At 45.3% G+C, this 20,909-nt stretch overlaps 1 protein-coding gene across 1 annotated transcript in view; it reads left to right on the top strand.

The window, feature by feature from the left end:
• Positions 1–20,909, top strand: part of KDM3B (lysine demethylase 3B) — a 130,517-nt gene that overhangs the window by 57,231 nt on the left and 52,377 nt on the right. Inside the window, exons 6-9 of the mRNA XM_075131180.1 lie at positions 910–981; positions 1,966–2,556; positions 8,375–9,617; positions 10,350–10,551. Of these exons, the coding sequence (XP_074987281.1) occupies positions 910–981; positions 1,966–2,556; positions 8,375–9,617; positions 10,350–10,551 (2,108 nt within the window). The remainder of the gene's footprint in view (positions 1–909; positions 982–1,965; positions 2,557–8,374; positions 9,618–10,349; positions 10,552–20,909) is intronic.

Here is a 20,909-nt window from a genome sequence, read left to right as displayed (position 1 = left end):
ACAGCACTGACTGTTGTGTATTCTTTGTTGTGAGGAGTGGTGTTTTTTTGTTTGTTTTTTAAATCTCCATGATGAGATCATTTGTATTCAGATTGAACTTTTTGGATTGTTTGGAGGCAGAGCTAGTTCTGGACAGGAGCAGAATTTTCTTTGCTTGATTTTTAGCCAGTATGACTTGCAGGAGGCGTTTCAGGCCACTCCTTCTGAATCCAATTCATGTATCTCCTGACTGATGAACTCTACTGGAGAGACAGGGAGTCTGTTTTGAGAAAAGATTCTTAATTGTTTCCATGTGGGAGAGCAAGGTGACATTTTTAAATAAGGAAGTGATCATTTTGGCTCAAGAAACAATCACCTGACATTGATTTGGGGATTGGTCCTGCTTTGAGCAGGGGGTTGGACTAGATGACCTCCAGTGGTCCCTTCCAATCCTGATATTCTATGATATTGCTAATTATTGACTGGTCTCTAATCTTTCTTTTTGTGGGGAAAGCTAATAGAGAATGGGTGGCATCAACTGACACGTTTCCTTGCCAGTTTAGAAGGAAAGACAGAAAAGACAAAATTGAAAGGAATGAATTCAAAGTGGAAGAAGGGGACTTAGTGGCAGAACTGTCTCCAGACGTGTTCAACAGGACTGATAAATGAATGGAGACAGAAAAAGTAGAACAGAGTAGGAACCAAGTTTGAGGGTTAGAGAAGTTGAGAAAGGAAAGGTAGTGAAACAGTTCAGAGGGTATAGTGAAAGCAGAGATGTTGGCAAGTGAGGACAGGGAGAGAAGGAGGTGAGTGAGGGAAGAGAGGGGCTGCATGCTGTCTTATGTTCATTGTTATCTCTTACCTGGTAATTTAGACTGAATGTTTGTTCTTTCTTCCTTGTATTTTTGCTGCCCACCTCATAAAAATCAGACTGGTGAGATAAAGTCAGTGGATCCCCGACTGGTTCACGTAGTGATGGACAACTCTACTCCACCAAATGAGGTACTGTATTGTCATGTCTTTCCTTGTGTAATCAGGAGCTTTAGAAAGTATCTTGCGATCGCTTGGGAGGAAACAACTTGAAGAGGAGTTCTGCTTACTGAGAGCATTTGAGACATACACTGGAGCTGAGAGGAGGGTTTCCTATATGTTTGTTGTGGATAATAAAATAGTCAGATTATCGACTTGGCTTCCTTTAAAAGTCCATTTTCTTTCAACACAGGCTTGCTGTGAGTTTGAGTTTGGAATTACTCTTACTGGAGAGAAAAGTGGACTATTGGTATCTAAGGGTTGTCTTGCTTCATTCTAAGGGATTGCACTGTGAAGGAGGCTGTCCTGGTGATCACTGCCTCTGGTTTCAGGAAATGCCTCTTCTCTTTCCATGCTTAGAAAGGGGTCCTGGCTTGTCCTTGTATGGCAGACTGTCTATAGCTTTGTGCTACAGCAATCTATCTCCACTCCTAACTACAATCCTTTTCTGAAATTTGGGGCTATTATTTCTGTGGATTGAGGGACAGGCTGCCTTCTGAAGGATGCTGGCAGAGTTGCCAGCTGTGCTGGACTGGAAGTTTTGCCTTAAAAGAAAATGATAGTGATAAATTTCAATGATATAAAACGTTTCAAAATTCAGTTTTACTTCAAAATAATTACCCATAATCAGAATTTCCCATTGTGCCGATGTACCACCATATGGCAACGTAGCGCTGTTAATAAGTGAATGAGGCTGGTTTGCTATGGAGGACCCTGTTCTAATGCAAAAAAACAGAGGCAAGTGTGCGTACATGCAATTTTATATATTAAAAACTTGCATTGCAGTATCTGTCTAAAATAACTATTTCTGAGTTTAATGTAGTGTAACAAATCCATTATTCTAACAAATGAAATGTTTCCCTTTAAGAGATGGGAAGAGAGTGGACCTTCTGGTTCCAGCCTGACAGGCTGGATGACCCTTTGCCTATAGTGATTACATAATTTTATTTATTCTAGGGAGGGGGCCTAAAGGCAGCTAAATCTTCGAAAGGGAAAAAGAAGAGAGAGAGTATGGAAGGAAAAGATGGACGAAGGAGGAAAAATGCTTCAGACTCTGGGTGTGATCCTGCAACAAAAAAGCTAAAAGAGAGGGGTGAAGTGGATAGTAATGGGAGTGATGGAGGTGAGGCAAGCAGGCCTCCTTGGAAAGGAGGCACCGGGAGTGAAACAGGGCTGGATGCAAGGGCCAAGCAGCTGCCTCCTTTTGTTCCTCAGATTAATCGCAATATTCGCTTTGCCACTTACACCAAAGAGAATGGCCGAACTCTGGTGGTCCAGGATGAGCCAGTGGGTGGCGACACGCCTGTACCCTTCACTCCTTTTTCTTCAGCTGCTAGTCAAGCACTGCTGGTTGGAGCTGGATGTAAAGAGGCAGGAAAATCACTGGAACAGGCTGGCCAAGGCATGGGGGCTTCTCCAGCAGTTGTTACTACAGCTGTTACTACAGCTGCTTTGACACCAACAACTGTGAGGATCTCGGACACTGGCATGTCAGCAGTTATTGGACAAGAGAAACAGAAAACAGGCTGGTCACAAGCTCAGGGAGAGGTGAGTTGCCTACAGCCTAGAAGATTCAAAGTACAACTAGAAAACTTTAGAAATATATTTTCTAAAGTCACTTATTCTAATAAGTTCCCACCCATGGATCTGTGTTTACAGGTAACTCTAAAATCTTTACAGTTTTGGGGCATCTCACTCTCCTCTCCCTCCAGCTCCTCCCCCTCTGACATGTGGTACGTTCAGTCCCTGTGGAGGTAAAGTTTCAGTCCCTCTCATTTTCACTTTTTGCCACTTACTGGTAGAGATGCTCCCATGGACAGTTTTTCTGCCCCACCACAAAGTCAGCTTAAAGCTGATAGAGCAAACTTTTTGCATTTTCTGACAGTGAAGCATGTCGGGTAGAAACATGAACTTGGCTCATTTCGGTCTTCTTTCTTTGTCCTTTGTAAATACAGTCAATGACAATATAAAATGTGCAGTGTGTTTGAGTGAATTGTGCTGATTGAACCTTTAACTTTTGTAACCTTAACTGCTGCTATTGGAACCTTTTTTAAATTGTGCAACCTTCAAGTTACCTTAATACAAACTACTATATTTAATGTAATTAAGTTTGATATTCTCACATGGAAGATAATAAATAGCAAGATATGCTCTTAAATAGTAAAAGCGGCAAAGAGTCCTGTGGCACCTTATAGACAACAAACGTATGGAGCATAAGCTTTCGTTGGTGAAGACCCACTTCGTTGGATGACATGCATCCGACGGAGTGCGTATTCATCCAACGAAGTGGGTCTTCACCCACGAAAGCTTATGCTCCAATACGTCTGTTAGTCAAAAGATGCCACAGGACTCTGCTGCTTTTACAGATCCGGACTAACATGGCTACCCCTCTGATTCTTAAATAGTAAGTACTGTACTCTGACAAACTATTGTTAGGATCTGCCTGAAGGTCAAAAGTTAAGAAACTAAAAAAAGACCTAGAAATGCACTGAAGACTGCTTGAAGATGCTTTTAGTTACAGAAGGTCTGCATATTCAAGGAAGAAAAAAGTAAAAAACGGGAGGAAAACTGGTTAAATAACAAGGCAGAAGATTTTTATGTATCCTTTTAAAAATGAAAATCCAACCCAAGAGAAACTAATAAAGTAGACATTGGCAGGTAAAATAAGAACAGCCATACTGGGTCAGACCAAAGGTCCATCCAGCCCTGTATCCTGTCTTCTGACAGTGGCCAATGCCAGGTGCCCCAGAGGGAATGAACAGAACAGGTAATCATCAAGTGATCCATTCCTCGTCGCCCATTCCCAGCTTCTGGCAAACAGAGGCTAGGGACAACATCCCTGCCCATACTGGCTAATAACCATTGATGAACCTATCCTTCATGAATTTATCTAGTTCTTTTTTGAACCATGTTATAGTCTTGGCCTTCACAGCATCCTCTGGCAAGGAATTCCACAGGTTGATTGTGCGTTGTGAAAAAATACTTCCTTTTGTTTATTTTAATCCTGCTGCCTGTTAATTTCATGTAGTGGCCACTAGTTCTTGTGTTATGAGAAGGAATAAACCTTATTTACTTTCTCCACACCAGTCATGATTTTATAGACCTCTATCATATCTCCCCTTAGCTGTCTCTTTTCCAAGCTGAGAATGGTGACTGTGAATAAATTTAAAGACTACTATGTAAATACTTGGAGAAATGAAGACAGGCAAGTGCATTAGAAATAGGAAGCTCACTGAGTCACTAGGGCTATACAACCACCACAGTGTAAAAAGAGATCATGTAATGTGATTAGACTGCATAAAGGGTAAATGTTTAATTTGCAGCAGTCTCCATCACATAGGATAATGAAGGTAGGAGGGAGAGAAATATCTCCCTCAGTGGTTATCCTTCTGACTCTTTTGAAAAATAAAACTGCAATAAATCATCAGGGCTGTGGAATATTTATCAAAGAATTGAGAGGGAACTAAAGTCCAATGTAATGGAGCTACTAACAGATCATGTTTATTATGGGAGAGTGGCCACCATTGTACTGGTCTCTAAAGGCACAAAGGGAGGTTTTGATAATTATAGACCAGTGAGATGTCACTCTGTCTCTCATTGGTCTATAATTATCAATATCTGAGGTGCTAACTGATCCAAGCATCTATATAAGTGGGCTTGGAAGGTTTAGATTTTTATTGGTAAATGTCAGTAAATGTTAATTTACACACACACACACATTCCCATTGATAATTGAAAATTACAGATAGGCAAAGAGAGAAAAACATTACTCGAGAATTTATCAGAGTTTGAGTTAAGGATATTTACTTTGTGTATTTTAACATGATGTTGACAATTTGTGTTTTAATGGCTCTAAACCTTTTTAAATCTCAACATCTACTGTAATTAAATAATTGTCCCCCATATTGTCCAACATCCCCATAATTTTGCCCAACCGTAAAAATTTAAATATATTTTGAACTTTTTTATTTTTATCTAAGTTATTAGCCATTAAAATTATGAAATAAAAATTGAATTCTACCAAGCCTAAATATAAGCAGAAAATGCAAGGCACGAGCAAGCTCATATTCTGTAAGGGCAAGTCATTCCTCTGTAGCCTATTAACATTCTTTAGAAAAGACTAATAAAATAAGGGTGCAAAGGAATTGATAGGTTTTTTTTCTTTTAAATTCTCAGAACAGGCTAATAGAAGAGCCCATTAAAGAAATATGATTACCTTGTGTTGAGTTCATATTGTAATGAATAAAATAGCTGGAGATAGTAAACGAGGAGGAATGATAAATGGTCACAAAGACAGAGAAATTACACTCAGACATGAAGAGATTTGAAATATGACATAAGAGAGATTCAGTTTGGGGAAATGAAGCTAATACACCTAGGAAAAGATAATCTCAAGCATCCTACACTTGGAGTGTGACTTCTGGGAGGCAGTAATGTAGAAAGCATGTGAAGGTTGATCATGACCAGCAAATTAAACATAGGTTTGTAGTGTGATGTGGCTACAAAAAAAGCTTATGGGCTATTAGGCTGCATATGCAGAGGTTTTATGAAGCAGAGAGGCAACTGTTCCACTTTATTTGGCTCTGGGGTGCCTGCACCTAGAACACTGCATGCAGTTCTAGGTACAGTGTTTATGGCAAGATTGTCAAATGGGGAGTTTAGAGAAGAAAACAAATAATCATCAGGATGCAGGACTGACTCATAAGAAAATCTTGATTTAAAAATGTATAGCTTGATTGAGTGATGGAACAAAGGAACTTGGATACCACAATGATGCATGCAGTAGAAGAACCTGATAGTTATAGAAGCCTATAAATATATGAAGGGTATAAAAACAAATGGGGTATATAAAAATGGCCCTCCTGGGTCAATCTAATGGCCCATCTAGCCCAGTATCCTGTCTTCCAACAGTGGCCAGTGCCAAATGCTTCAGAAGCAATGAACAGAACAGGTAGTCTGAGTGATCCCTCCCCTGTCCTCCAGTCCCGGCTTCTGGCAGTCAGAGGCTTAAGGACACCCAGAACAAGGGGTTGCATCCCTGACCATCTTGGCCAGTGGTCATTTATGGACCTATCCTCCATGAATTTATGAATTTTTTTAACCCAGTTATACTTTTGGCCTTTACAACATCTCCTGGCAATGAGTTCCACAGGTTGACTGTGCATTGTGTGACATACTTCCTTATGACAGGTTTCAGAGTAGCAGCCATGTTAGTCTGTATCCGCAAAAAAAAAGAGTACTTGTGGCACCTTATAGACTGACTAATTTATTTGAGCATAAGCTTTCGTGAGCTACAGCTCACTTCATCAGATGCATTCAGTGGAAAATACAGTGGGGAGATTTATATACATAGAGAACATGAAACAGTGGGTGTTACCATATACACTGTAAGGAGAGTGATCAGGCAATGTGAGCTATTACCAGCATGAGAGCCGGGGGGGGGGGGGGGAACGTTTTGTAGTGAAAATCAAGGTGGGCCATTTCCAGCAGTTGACAAGAACATCTGAGGAACAATGGGGGGGGGGGGGATAAACATGGGGAAATAGTTTTGCTTGTGTAATGACCCATCCACTCCCAGTCTTTATTCAAGCCTAAGTTAATTGTATCTAGTTTGCAAATTAATTCCAATTCAGCAGTCTCTCGTTGGAGTCTGTTTTTGAAGTTTTTTTGTTGAAGAATTGCAACTTTTAGGTCTGTAATTGAGTGACCAAAGAGATTGAAGTGTTCTCCGACTGGTTTTTGAATGTTATAATTCTTGACGTCTGATTTGTGTCCATTTATTCTTTTATGTAGAGACTGTCTGGTGTGGCCAATGTACATGGCAGAGGGGCATTGCTGGCACATGATGGCGTATATCACATTGGTAGATGTGCAGGTGAACGAGCCTCTGATAGCGTGGCTGATGTGATTAGGTCCTGTGATGAGGTCCCCTGAATAGATATGTGGACACAATTGGCAACGGGCTTTGTTGCAAGGATAGGTTCCTGGGTTAGTGGTTCTGTTGTGTGGTGTGTGGTTGCTGGTGAGTATTTGCTTCAGGTTGGGGGGCTGTCTGTAAGCAAGGACTGTCTGTAAGATCTGTGATGGGTCGTCCTTCAGGATAGGTTGTAGATCCTTGATGATGCGTTAGAGAGGTTTTAGTTGGAGGCTGAAGGTGATGGCTAGTGGTGTTCTGTTAAACTTCCTTATGTTTATTTTAAACCTGCTGCCTGTTAATTTCATTGTGTGACACCTGACTCCTGTGGTATGTGAAAGGTAAAGAATGTGAAAGTGGGGATATAAGCAGGAGTAAGACAGTGAAAAAGAGAGAATCTAGGCTAATGGTCAGGAAAAGCTCCCTAACAATGGGAGGAATCTGGCTGTGGAATAGCCTCCCTAGGAAAGTGGTGGAAACCTCAGTCAGTGCTTGGGACTTAAATAAAATTTAAAAATAAATTGGTCAAGGTGGTGTTGTAAGGAATGATCCTCCATTGGGTTGGAGATGAACTGAATTATCCAATATGAGGCTGGGATAAGCATGCTGTTTTTTAGGTATGATTCTTGTTGGGAAGATGCTGTTTCTCTGTCAACTGAAGACAATTAAAAGGTTATGTAACTCTGAAAAAAGAATAAGACTTAAAAAGCATAGCAAAGGCCAATTGAGTACTTGCTTTCCCATAATACATAAAAATGTAGTGAAGATTACATTTAAGATAAATTTAAGCTGATGACAAATACCTATTCCATAATGCATAGTCTAAGACATTTACTATTGCAAGATACTGGGTAAAAAGTGATTCTTAAGACTTACACTCTGGTTACATTAGCTAGGATAGAATTACAGAGGCTATACATTCTTATATTGAAACGCATAAATGGATGACTATCTGAGGGCTCGGTGCAATATTGTACCATGAGGAGATATTTCTCAACTAGGTTCATTATGGTGATTTCAGGTTTTCCTCTGAAATATCTAGCATTGGCTGTTCTTGGAGATAAGATTCCAGATTAGGTAGACCATTCATATATCAGTTCTGTGTTCCATAGTGTGACAAGGCATTAATAAAACTTGATTGGTCTTCCCACCCTTAATTTGTAATTGCCATGAGCTGGCTAGTTACAGCTGCAGGGGTCGGGAGCGGTGGTGGAGGGAAATTCCTATTCTGTATTACTTTGGTAGACATTCCTAAATTTTAAGTTTAGAGAAAGCTGTGTTGGTGCAAGTAATGATTTCTGCTGTGACTCCCCATGGCAGGTATGTGAGAAGCATGTGAAGGATTTGATTGTGTAATTAGTAGCAATGGGCAAAGTTCTGCTGGTTTAGCTACTCAATCATCTTTTTAGAGAAAATCATTTTGTTAGTTAACTCTCTTCAATTTTGTTTCAGAATTCCCGAAATTCACTTCTGACCTCTTCTGGATTTGGAGCGTCTCTCCCAACTGCATCCCAGCCTTTGGGATTTGGGGATGGAAGAAGCCAATCAAATGGAGTATTGTCTCCAGCAAACAAGCCTGTTGGGTTTCCATTTGGCTGTAGCACTGGGCAAGAGACTCAGAAAGACTCTGATCTGTCAAAGAACTTGTTTTTTCAGTGCATGTCCCAGAATCTGCCTTCCAGTAACTATTTCACAGTCATCTCAGAGAGTTTGGCTGAAGAGCCCTCTAGTCGGGACTCGTTCAAGCAGAGTGTGGACAGTCTGGGCTCTGGGATCTGTAAAAGTAAATCTCCTCTTGCAGCAGACACTAAACCTGCAGCCCCATCTGGCAGTTCTGTGGACCGGAAGCTGCCATTGGAGTCTATGCCCACCCTCACTCCAGCCTTTTCACGAAGCCTCTTGAATACTCGACCTGCAGATAATCATGAAAACCTATTTTTACAGCCCCCAAAACTGTCCCGAGAGGAGCCCTCCAATCCTTTCCTGGCATTTGCTGAGAAAGCAGAACTCAGTCCTTTCAGCAGCTTTGCCTCTTCATCTCAGACCATATCTATACCCCCTTCAGCTATGGGTCTAAAGGCTGCTTCTAGCTGGCCAGAATCACACACCTCAACAGACTCTTCTCTAGCTAAGAAGAAAACCTTGTTTATAACAACAGATTCCTCCAAGATGGTTTCTAATGCTCCTAGTTCAGCTGTTGCTGGTGTTCAGAGCCCATCCACTGTGGGGAATGGCCGTTCCAGCTCACCCACTGGTAGCCTGACACAGCCTATTGAGATGCCCACACTCTCCTCCAGCCCAACAGAAGAAAAGCCATCTGTTGGGCCTGGGCAGCAAGACAATCCTCTCCTGAAAACTTTTTCTAATGTGTTTGGCAGGCACCCGCCTGGCTTTTTCTCTTCGCAGGCAGAGTTTGCACAGGAGAACAAAGCCCCCTTTGAAGCTGTGAAAAGGTTTTCTTTAGACGAGCGGAGCATGACATCCAGACAGGACTCAGATTCTAGTACCAACAGTGACCTGTCAGACTTGAGTGATTCTGAGGAGCAGCTGCAGGCCAAGGCTTGTCTAAAGGGAATTCCGGAGCATCTGATTGGCAAGCTTGGCCCCAGTGGAGAGCGGAATGCTGAACTGCTGCTGGGAAAAGGGAAAGGGAAGCAGGCCCCAAAGGGCCGGCCTCGCACAGCTCCCCTGAAAGGTGAAGCGTTCAGGGCAGGGCAGGAATACATGAGAACATGAAGGGATGGGACACTGTTTTTTTGCACTGCACATATTCTGTATGGCAAACCTTGTGATTTTTTCACCCTGGTATAAATTCTGCATCACTAGCATGGGCACAAAATATTAGTAGTGAAAAAAAGCTTGGAGATTTTAAAGGATGTGGTGATTGATGTAAGAATATCTGCGGGTACGTTCACTAGGGAAAAATGGACAAGCTTTGAAAGTTCAGGACACAGTTAACAGGGGTATGCTTCAGAATTAAAGATAATCATTAACAGACTTTCCCATTGGCATGTTATTCCACAACTGTCAATTAAGGCAGTTTTACACTTTTTTTTGAAGCATATGGTACTATCCAGTGCTCTGAGAAGAGTAAGAAGTGTTTGGAATTGCTTGTAGATGCATTTAGCTAATTTTTCAGCATTTTAAGTGGATACATTATTCAGCCAAATTGTTTTTCACATTCTGCATTATTTCTTTCTAAAATACCCATCACTGAAGTGGTGTGGCATGTTTGGGAAGCCTGTTGTAGGCAAAAGTTTCTATCAAAACTAGGGGGAGCAGTCTGCTGTTCAAGGGGTAACCCTGGGTTAATTACTCTGGAAGGAATGCACTTTTCAGAGAGGATCTTGGAAAATATGCTTCTTGGAGTTGACCATTTGCTGTTGTAGTTTGACTGATGGGTTCTCATTTTTCCTTTTCAATACAGTTGGCCAGTCTGTGCTGAAAGACATGAGTAAGGTGAGGAAACTGAAGCAGTCAGGAGAGCCGTTCCTCCAGGATGGATCTTGCATCAATGTAGCCCCTCATCTGCACAAGTGTCGAGAGTGTCGTCTGGAGCGGTACCGCAAGTTTAAGGAGCAGGAGCAGGATGACTCAACTGTGGCCTGTCGCTTTTTCCATTTTCGGAGGTGCTGAATCTCTCTCTGCTTCATATGTAACGTTTATGGAACACTTCAGGCTTGTGAAGTGCTAAATATTTTGTTCTTGGACATTTTAACTTGCCTGGGTAGTCTAATGAAGGTTTTGACTATTCCAAAACTGTCACCTGGCTGGAGTTCTATCATTGTCCTGCAAGGAGAACAGCTGCCATTGCTGTTATCCCGCTTCAGCTAACTTCAAAAGCTACAGCTATATGACACTAACTGGATGGCTTCATGCCAGGTCTGAGGAGACTGAATTTGTTTCCAAAGCTCAGTAAACTTTTACGGCTAGATAGTAAGATCCTGTACTGAAATAACTATTCTTTTCCAGCTTTCTTTAATGAGTTTGGGACAGAGTTAGGATTTTTAGACTAGCTAACAACTAATTGAATTTTGCCAGTTCAAAGCTAATGTTGGAGAAAATATGTAACTGGCCTTAAGAGTAGCTGTGTGTGTCTCCATGGTACACCAACCACTTGCCCTGTTCCTTAATGGGTGGTATCTCTTGATCTCCTTAACCAGGCCCTCCTGACTGTGTGCTTGCATGGTTTGGAGAAAGATAAGCAGCTAATTTTTAGAGAAATAAAAAGCAGTGACTCCAATGCACAGTATATTACTACAAAATCATCATCTCGCATACATTCCACGTACACCATTGTCCGAGCTTTTTCTTTCTGTGGTATCCTTCAGAGGCCGGCTCTAGCACCCTCTGGTGCCACATGCTCATGTGCCAGTATAAGAGGTGCCGCCATCATGCACCCTCTCAATTCCTTCTTACTGCCCGTGACGGTTGTTGGAATGACCCCTCTTGCTTTGGCAAGACTTATTTTCAGTGGTTTTTGAACTCTGATTCATAGTTTGTTAGTTCAAGTACAGTTTTAGTGCATATAGATATTGTAGTTAGCGTAAATCGATAATCCCTATCGTTGAGGGACTCTTTTCGCTCCAGGGGCCGGGCATGACCTGGTCCCAGGGCTTCAAACCATGTGCCTCCTGCATCAAACCTATGCCCATGAGCGACCCACACTCTAGCTGCTTGAAATGCTTGAGAGAAACTCATGTGAGGACCAAGTGCCAGTTTTGTCAGGACTTTTGGACTGCGCACAAAAAAAGAAATAGAGAAATAAGATTGACGGCTATCCTAATAGAAACCGCTCTCGGACCGGCCTCAGAGCCAAGCCGCTTTGATTCGACACCGAGCACTTCAGCCTCACTGTGAAGTGCTTCTCTGGCACTGTGCTCTTCCCAGCGCTGTTAATCTCCAGTGCCAAGGAAGAAGCACAAAAAGCAGCACACCGACAGTGCAGAAGGAGGACAAGCATGGCCAAGGCAGCAGTGTGTGACCTGCGTCAACCAACTCCTCCACCCCCGGTCCCATGGTGGCATTGTTAACTATGCCCACAACATAGAGTCCAGTGTGGGACCCTCTGCCGACACCTGGAAGCCACTGTGGTATCAGCAGTCTGATGGTTTCATCAATCCCTGAGGCCTTTGCAGCAGCCAGGGACTTACTTTTGCTCCTGATTCCCCCAACTCTGATGGGACAGCTGCCGGTCCCAATGTCTGTGAGCAGGAAGGAGCATAGATCTTAGAGTTCCTTCCTGGGACTGAGTGCCCTGGGACCTTCTAGGGGCAAGCTGACCCTGATACTGTCATCACGACCATCTCCAGTCCTCAGACCCCCGGGATTGAATGGAGGCAGAGGGGGTACTACTCCACTGTGGTCACGAGGGAGGACTTCTGAGTCCGAAGGGGAGCCCGACGTTCAGCCTATGTGCCGCCTGACCTTGGCGCGAGTCCCCCTGCCAGCACCTGGCCAACAGGTCAGCGGCCTATGCAGTGGCCATATGGTAACCCTTGGGTGTTTTCCCCCGGTACTGGGTCCTCCCTACCATTGATCATACTTGATGATTCCAAGAGAGAGGCTACCGCTCCTTTCCACTCAGCACCTGACGCCGACCCTGGTATCGATGTTCAGGATATAGTTCCCATGGATGTCATTGCGGCTGAGGAAGAAGTCCCTTCTCCGGTGCAAGTGGCTGCCATTTCCTCCCCGGATGAGGCTGACTTGGGGCCGAGTAGCTCACTCCTCAGGACAACCTCAGGGCCCATCGGGACCTTCTGAAGTGGAAAGCAGCTAACCTGGGGCTGGAGCTTGAGGAGCTTAAGGAATCATCCCACAGCCTTAGGCCAGGTCTACACTGCGGGGGGGGGGGGGGAAGAGGGATTGATCTAAGATACGCAACTTTAGCTACTAGAATAGTGTAGCTGAAGTCAACGTATCTTAGATCGACTTAGAATCACTTACTTCGCGTCCTCGCGGCGCGGGATTGACAGCCACCGCTCCCCCGTCAACTCAGCTTCCGCCTCTCGCCCTGGTGGAGTTCCAGAGTCGATGGCAGAGCGATTGGGGATCGATTTATCGCGTCTATGCTAGACACAACAAATCGATCCCTGATAGATCACTACCCACCAATCTGGCGGGTAGTGTAGACACGGCCTTATTGACGTTCTGGCTGCAGCTGCTCCCTCCAAAATGGCCTTGCTCATTAATGAGATTGTAATGGGTTCGGTCGAGGCCCTGTGGCAAACTCCTTCTCTGTTCCCCACCTCAAAGAGGGCAGAAAAGAAATATTATGTGCCAGCAAGTGGGTACAAGTACCTATACTCCCACGCCCCCACCAGGGTCCCTGGTTGTGTCAGCAGCCAATGACAGGGGCATCAGGGCCAGTGCTACCCCCGAACAAAAGGATGCAATAAAACTAGAGCTGGTCGGGAGAAAAATGTATTTAATGTGTAGCCTACAGCTGCGTATCTGGAGATATGACTATAATCTGTGGGATTCCTTAGCCAAGTTTAAAGACACTCTGCTGCAGGACTCAAGGCAGAAATTCTCTGCACTCTTGGAGGAAGGTAAGAATGTGGCTGGGACATCTCTCCAGGCAGCTCTGGATGCAGCTGACTCAGCAATGGACAGTGACCTCTGCTGTCACCATGAGGCAATGCTCTTGGCTCCAGTCCTCAAACTTCCTCATGAGGTCCAACAGTCCACCCAGGATCTCCCCTTTGAAGATTCCTCTTTATTCTCAGAGCAGACAGACACAAGACTTCCTGGCATGAAGGACTCAGGGGCCACTCTCAGGTCCCTGGGCCTCTACACTCCATCGGCTTCCAGGAAGCACTTCAGGCCCCAACAGCCACCACGTTTCTTGGCTCCATCTCCGAGACAGGAATCCTATAAAAGGAACGGGAGAGGTTAGAAGCAGCATCAACAGCTTCCCTCAACCTCCCCGAAGGGGTCACATAAGTACTTCCCAGTGGGCCCAAGCAGGCCTTTTGAAGGTGTGCCTGAGGGTGCTATACCAGTTCCTGTTTCAGATCCTGTCTGCCCTTCGTTTTCGGACTGTCTATCCAACTTCAGCCTAGCGTGGTCTTGCATAACATCGGACTGCTGGGTGCTAAGTACAGTGACCATCAGCTATACCTTTCAGTTTACATCCACCCCTCCCTCCTACCCTCCATTCCTGTCCCTCTTCAGGGACCCTTCTCACAAGCAACTCTTTGCCCAGGAGGTACAGTCCCTCCTGTAGATGGGGGCCATGGAGAAGGTTCCTCAAGACTCACGAGGAAGGGGTTTTACTCCTGATATTTCCTGATCGCAAAGGTCAAGGGGAGCTTTGGCCCATTTTGGACCTGTCACCTCAATAGGTATCTCAAGAAACTGAAGTTCCGCATGGTCTCCCGGGCCTCCATCATTCTTTCCCTGGATCCAGGGTACTGGTATGCCTCTCTTGATATAAAGGATGCCTACTTTCACATTTGTATCTTCTGTAGCCACAGAAGATTTCTCAGGTTTATTGTAAACCAATGCCACTACCAATTCACTGCTCTCCCATTCGTTCATCTTCTTAGCACTGGGCCTTTTGATAAATGACCAAAAGTCAACTCTTTGTTCCAGTTCAGAGAAGAGAGTTTACTGGGGCAGTGCTCGACTCAACCTAAGCCAGAGCCTTCCTTCCGCAGACCCAATTCCAGACTGTTGGATCTTATATCCAAAGTCATTGTCTCGGTGGCGACATCCCTCACCTCCTAAGCAGAGGCGTGGCTAGGCAGCTCTGGTTCCCAGCCGATGGGAGCTGCGGAACCGGTGTTTGGGGCAGAGGCAGCATGCAGATCTGCTTGGCCACGCCTCTTCCTAGGAGCTGAGGGAGGGGGATGTTGCCGCTTCCAGGGAGGTAGGGAGCCTGCCAGCCCCACCGCCCCAACAACTCCATACCCCCAGCACCAACGAAGGTCCAGAGCTGCTGGCACCCGTGGCGCACCCGGGCTAACACCCCCCTGCCCCCCCAAGCCCTCCTGGGCCACCCCCATCCCCAGAATTAGTCAGAGGTATGTAATACAAGTCATGGACAGGTTACAGGCCGTGAATTTTTGTTTACTGCCCCTGACCTGTCCATGACTTTTCTAAAAATACCCCTGACTAAGGCTATGTTTTAGTCATCCTGGATCACAAGCTAAATATGAGTCAACAGTGTAACACTGTTGCAAAAAAAAGGTAAACATAATTCTGGGATGTATTAGCAGGAGTTTTGTAAACAAGACATGAGAAGTAATTCTTCTTCTCGAATCATAGAATATCAGGGTTGGAAGGGACCTCAGGAGATCATCTAGTCCAACCCCCTGCTCAAAGCAGGACCAATCCCCAACTAAATCATCCCAGCCAGGGCTTTGTCAAGCCTGACCTTAAAAATATCTAAGGAAGGAGATTCCACCACCTCCCTAGGTAACGCATTCCAGTGTTTCACCACCCTCCTAGTGAAAAAGTTTTTCCTAATATCCAACCTAAACCTCCCCCACTGCAACTTGAGACCATTACTTCTTGTTCTGTCATCAGCTACTACTGGGAACAGTCTAGAGCCATCCTCTTTGGAATCCCCTTTCAGATAGTTGAAAGCAGCTATCAAATCCCCCCTCATTTTTCTCTTCCGCAGGCTAAACAATCCCAGTTCCCTCAGCCTCTCCTCATAAGTCATGTGTTCCAGTCCCCTAATCATTTTTGTTGCCCTCCGCTGGACTCTTTCCAATTTTTCCACATCCTTCTTGTAGCGTGGGGCCCAAAACTGGACACACTACTCCAGATGAGGCCTCACCAGTGTCGAGTAGAGGGGTCCCTCGATCTGCTGGCAATGCCCCTATATATACATCCCAAAATGCCATTGGCCTTCTTGGCAACAAGGACACACTGGTGACTCATATCCTGCTTCTCGTCCACTGTAACCCCTAGGTCCCTTTCTGCAGAACTGCTGCCGAGCCATTCGGTCCCTAGTCTGTAGCAGTGCATTGGATTCTTCCGTACTAAGTGCAGGACTCTGCCCTTGTCCTTGTTGAACCTCATCAGATTTCTTTTGGCCCAATCCTCCAATTTGTCTATGGCCCTCTGTATCCTATCCCTGCCCTCCAGCGTATCTACCTCTCCTCCCAGTTTAGTGTCATCTGCAAACTTGCTGAGGGTGCAATCCACACCGTCCTCCAGATCATTTATGCAGATATTGAACAAAACCGGCCCCAGGACCGACCCTTGGGGCACTCCACTTGATACCGGCTGTCAACTAGACATGGAGCCATTGATCACTACCCGTTGAGCCTGACAATCTAGCCAACTTTCAATCCACCTTATAGTCCATTCATCCAGCCCATACTTCTTTAACTTGCTGGCAAGAATACTGTGGGAAACAGTGTCAAAAGCTTTGCTAAAGTCAAGGAACAACACGTCCACCGCTTTCCCTTCATCCACAGAGCCAGTTATCTCGTCATAGAAGACAATTAGATTAGTCAGGCATGACTTGCCCTTGGTGAAACCATGCTGACTGTTCCTGATCACTTTCCTCTCCTCTAAGTGCTTCAGAATTGATTCCTTGAGGACCTGCTCCATGATTTTTCTAGGGACTGAGGTGAGGCTGACTGGCCTGTAATTCTCAGGATCCTCCTTCTTCCCTTTTTTAAAGATGGGCACTACAGGCATGACTTGCCCTTGGTGAAACCATGCTGACTGTTCCTGATCACTTTCCTCTCCTCTAAGTGCTTCAGAATTGATTCCTTGAGGACCTGCTCCATGATTTTTCTAGGGACTGAGGTGAGGCTGACTGGCCTGTAATTCTCAGGATCCTCCTTCTTCCCTTTTTTAAAGATGGGCACTACATTTAGCCTTTTTCCAGTCGTCTGGGACTTCCCCTGATCTCCATGAGTTTTCAAAAATAATGGCCAATGGCTCTGCAATCACATCCGCCAACTCCTTTTGCACTCTCTGATGCAGCGCATCCGGCCCCATGGAGTTGTGCTCGTCCAGCTTTTCTAAATAGTCCCGAACCACTTCTTTCTCCACAGAGGGCTGGTCACCTCCTCCCCATGCTGTGATGCCCAGTGCAGTAGTCTGGGAGCTGACCTTGTTCATGAAGACAGAGGCAAAAAAAGTATTGAGTACATTGAGCCCCTAGTTAGTTCCTCCAGCACTTGCACCAGGAAATTGTCCCCTACCGTTTCCAAAAACTTCCTGGATTGTCTGTGCACCGCTATATTGCTCTCCCAGCAGATATCAGGGTGATTGACATCTCCCATGAGAACCAGGGCATGCGATCTAGTCACTTCTGTGAGTTGCTGGAAAAAAGCCTCATCCACCTCATCCCCCTGGTCCGGTGGTCTATAGCAGACTCCCACCACGACATCACCCTTGTTGCTCACATTTCTAAACTTAATCCAGAGACACTCAGGTTTTTCTGCAGTTTCATACTTGAGCTCTGTGCAGTCATACTGCTCCCTTACATACAGGGCAACTCCCCCTACCTTTTCTGCCCTGCCTGTCCTTCCTGAACAGTTTATATCCATCCATGACAGTACTCCAGTCATGTGAGTTATCCCACCAAGTCTCTGTTATTCCAATCACATCATAATTCCTTGACTGTGCCAGGACCTCCAGTTCTCCCTGCTTGTTTCCCAGGCTTCTTGCCTTTGTGTATAGGCACTTGAGAGAACTCGCTGATCGTCCCTCATTCTCAGTATGAGGTAGGAGCCCTCTCCTCACAGACGTTCCTGCCTGTGGTTCCTCCCGGTATCCTGCTTGCCCACGTACCTCAGGGCTTTGGTCTCCTTCCCCTGGTGAACCTAGTTTAAAGCCCTCCTCACTAGGTTAGCCAGCCTGCTTGCAAAGATGCTCTTCCCTCTCTTCGTTAGGTGGAGCCTGTCTCTGGCTAGCACTCCTCCTTCTTGGAACACCATTCCATGGTCAAAGAATCCAAAGCCGTCTCTCCGACACCATCTGCGTAGCCATTCGTTGACTTCCACGATTTGACGGTCTCTACCCAGGCCTTTTCCTTCCATGGGGAGGATGGACGAGAAGACCACTTGCACCTCAGACTCCTTTATCCTTCTTCCCAGAGCCATGTAGTCCACAGTGATCCGCTCAAGGTCATTCCTGGCAGTATCATTGGTGCCCACGTGGAGAAGCAGGAAGGGGTAGCGATCCGATGGCTTGATGAGTCTCTGCAGTCTCTCCATCACATCGTGAATCCTAGCTCCTGTCAAGCAGCAGACTTCTCGGTTTTCCCAGTCGGGGCGGCAGATAGATTCATAGATATTTAGGCCAGAAGGGACCATTATGATCATCTAGTCTGACCTCCTGCACAATGCAGGCCACAGAATTTCACCCACCACTCCTAAAAAAGACCTCACATCTATATCTGTGCTATTGAAGTCCCCAAATTGTAGTTTGAAGACCTCAAGGAGCAGAGAATCCTCCAGCAAGTGACCCGTGCCCCATGCTACAGAGGAAGGCGAAAAACCTCCAGGGCCTTCCAATCTGCCCTGGAGGAAAATTCCTTCCCGACCCCAAATATGGCGATCAGCTAAACCCTGAGCATATGGGCAAGATTCATCAGCCAGATACTACAGAAAATTCCTTCCCGGGTAACTTGGATCTTACCCCATCTAAAAACCCATCACAGGCCATTGGGCTCAGTCCCCCTGAGGAGAGAGTCCCTGACCACCACCACCCACCTCCTTCTCTTGGGAGCGGTGATCGTGGAACCCCCAACCCCAGGACAGTGCATCTCATGCCTTCCAATCGGCGGAGTCTCCTTCTGTTCCCTTCCCTCAGACGTATCATCTAGTCCACTCTCTGCATTAGTACCTGTGGAGAGAACATGAAACGGTTACTTACCTCTATCTGCGTTGCTGGTACATGGACGCTCCCCTTTCTTCTTCTGGAGGTCACATGCTGCCAAATTTCTTCACTGTCCTCCTGTCCCCGCTGCGCAGCCTGCTCTGAATCTTCAGGACATTATGCCCATAGAAGCATATCCTGACGTCTGTCCAGGAAATCTTCAGTTTCTCTTATGCAATGCAGGGTCGATACCTGTTGCTCCAGACCTTGAACCTTCTCTTCCAATATGGAGACCAGCTTGCGCTTTGTACAGACAAAGTCGCTTCTGTCCTCTGGAAGAAAGACGAGCATGGCACATCCAGTGCAGGTCACAACAGCTGAACACCTCCCATCCATATTACCTTCCTTCTACAAGCTCACTCAGGAGTTGTAGTAACTACTCAGAGAAGCCGGCAAGATGTAAGCCTCAGCAGGCTCTCCCCAGGCGAACTCCCAGGCAAACTCCCTCTGTTAGCCGCTCTTCTGTTAGCTGCTCAGCTGGCTCGCAGCTGACTGGCTTTTATACAGTCAGGCCCACTCAAGGCTCACCTGGAACAAAGCACTCCCAATTCACACTTTTCAAACCACCAATCAAGCACACTCCATACTGATAAGGCCTCAACAGGAGTATTGTGTCCAGTTCTGGGTGCAACATTTCAGGAAAGATGTGGACAAATTAGAGAGAGTCCAGAGAAGAGCAACAAAAATGATTAAAGGTTGAGAAAACATGACCTATGAAGGAAGATTGAAAAAAATGGGTTTGTTTAGTCTGAAGAAGAGAAGACTGAGAGGGGGACATAATAGTTTTCAAGTACATAAAAGGTTGTTACAAGGAGGAGAGAGGAAAAATTCTTCTCTTTAACGTCTGAGGATAGGACAAGAAGCAATGGGCTTATATTGCAGTAAGGGTGGTTTAGGTTGGACATTAGGAAAAACTTCCTATCAGGGTGGTTAAGCTCTGGAATAAAAGTGTCCAGAGAGGTTGTGGAATCTCCATCATTGGAGATTTTTAAGAGCAGGTTAGACAAACATCTGTCAGGGATGGTCTAGATAATACTTATTCCTGCCATGAGTGCAGGGGACTGGACTATACCTCTCAAGGTTCCTTCCAGTCCTATGATTCTATCTTGAACAACAGTTAAGGAAGGTTAGAACATAAGAATGGCCATACTGGGTCAGACCAAAGGTCCATTCAGCCCAGTATCCTGTCTACCGACCAGGGGCCAATTCCAGGTGCCCCAGAGGGAGTGAACTTAACAGGTGGTGATCAAGTGATCTCTCTCCTGCCATTCGTCTCCACCCTCTGACGAACAGAGGCTAGGGACACCATTCCTTACCCACTCTGGCTAATAGCCATTAATGGACTTAACCTCCATGAATTTATCCAGTTCTCTTTAGTTAGTAACCAGTTTGGTTTGGTTTGGTTTTGTTGGGGGGATGGTTGGGGGAGAGGTGGTGCTTTATGTCTCTCCCTTCATTGGTTTTAAAACTAAATTGGTACAAGGGTGAGAAGTTAGATTGACACTCTGGAGAAATAAGCTCTCCTCTTAGAGAGTTCAGCAGAAGTTCAAGCTTCCTTGATATAACATGGTCCCCCTGCCAGATGTACGTCAACTTTGATCTGGGGGGCTTCCTCTGTGACTGAAAAGTAGTTCTTCCTCTGACAACTGGCACTGGTTTTTGCTGAGACTGGTGGCATGTATGGTGGATATTTTGCATGTCCAGTATAAGCCAGGCTGAGATCAGTTCTAACATGTCAGCCATTGAAACAGTTGTCAAGTTACATCAACTTTGTCCCTGGGGACCACATTTTTAAAGGTATTTGGTATAGCTGCACTCAGCTTTGCAACGCTGAAGTCTCGTTTTTCTAAAAAGGGATTTAGGCATTTAGGAGCTGAAATCCTATTGATAATGCCTAAATCCCGTTAGAAAATGAGACTTAGGCTTCTAAGTCAGTTAGGCATTGTAACGCTGAGTGCAGCAACACCTAAATACCTTTAAAAATCTGGGCCTAACAGTGTAGGCTAACTTTGAGTTAGTAGGGAAAGGCTCTGTATCCTATTCCCAATTCCTGATTTTTTTTTTTCCCCTGTTCCCCTACAGTATTTTTTCAGAATCTAGGAAATAACTTGTGTTAAGAGTCACAATGGAG

Source organism: Caretta caretta, chromosome 8, assembly GCF_965140235.1.
Source record: "Caretta caretta isolate rCarCar2 chromosome 8, rCarCar1.hap1, whole genome shotgun sequence".
NCBI lineage: Eukaryota > Metazoa > Chordata > Testudines > Cheloniidae > Caretta > Caretta caretta.
This window is presented reverse-complemented; position numbering and strand designations above follow the sequence as displayed.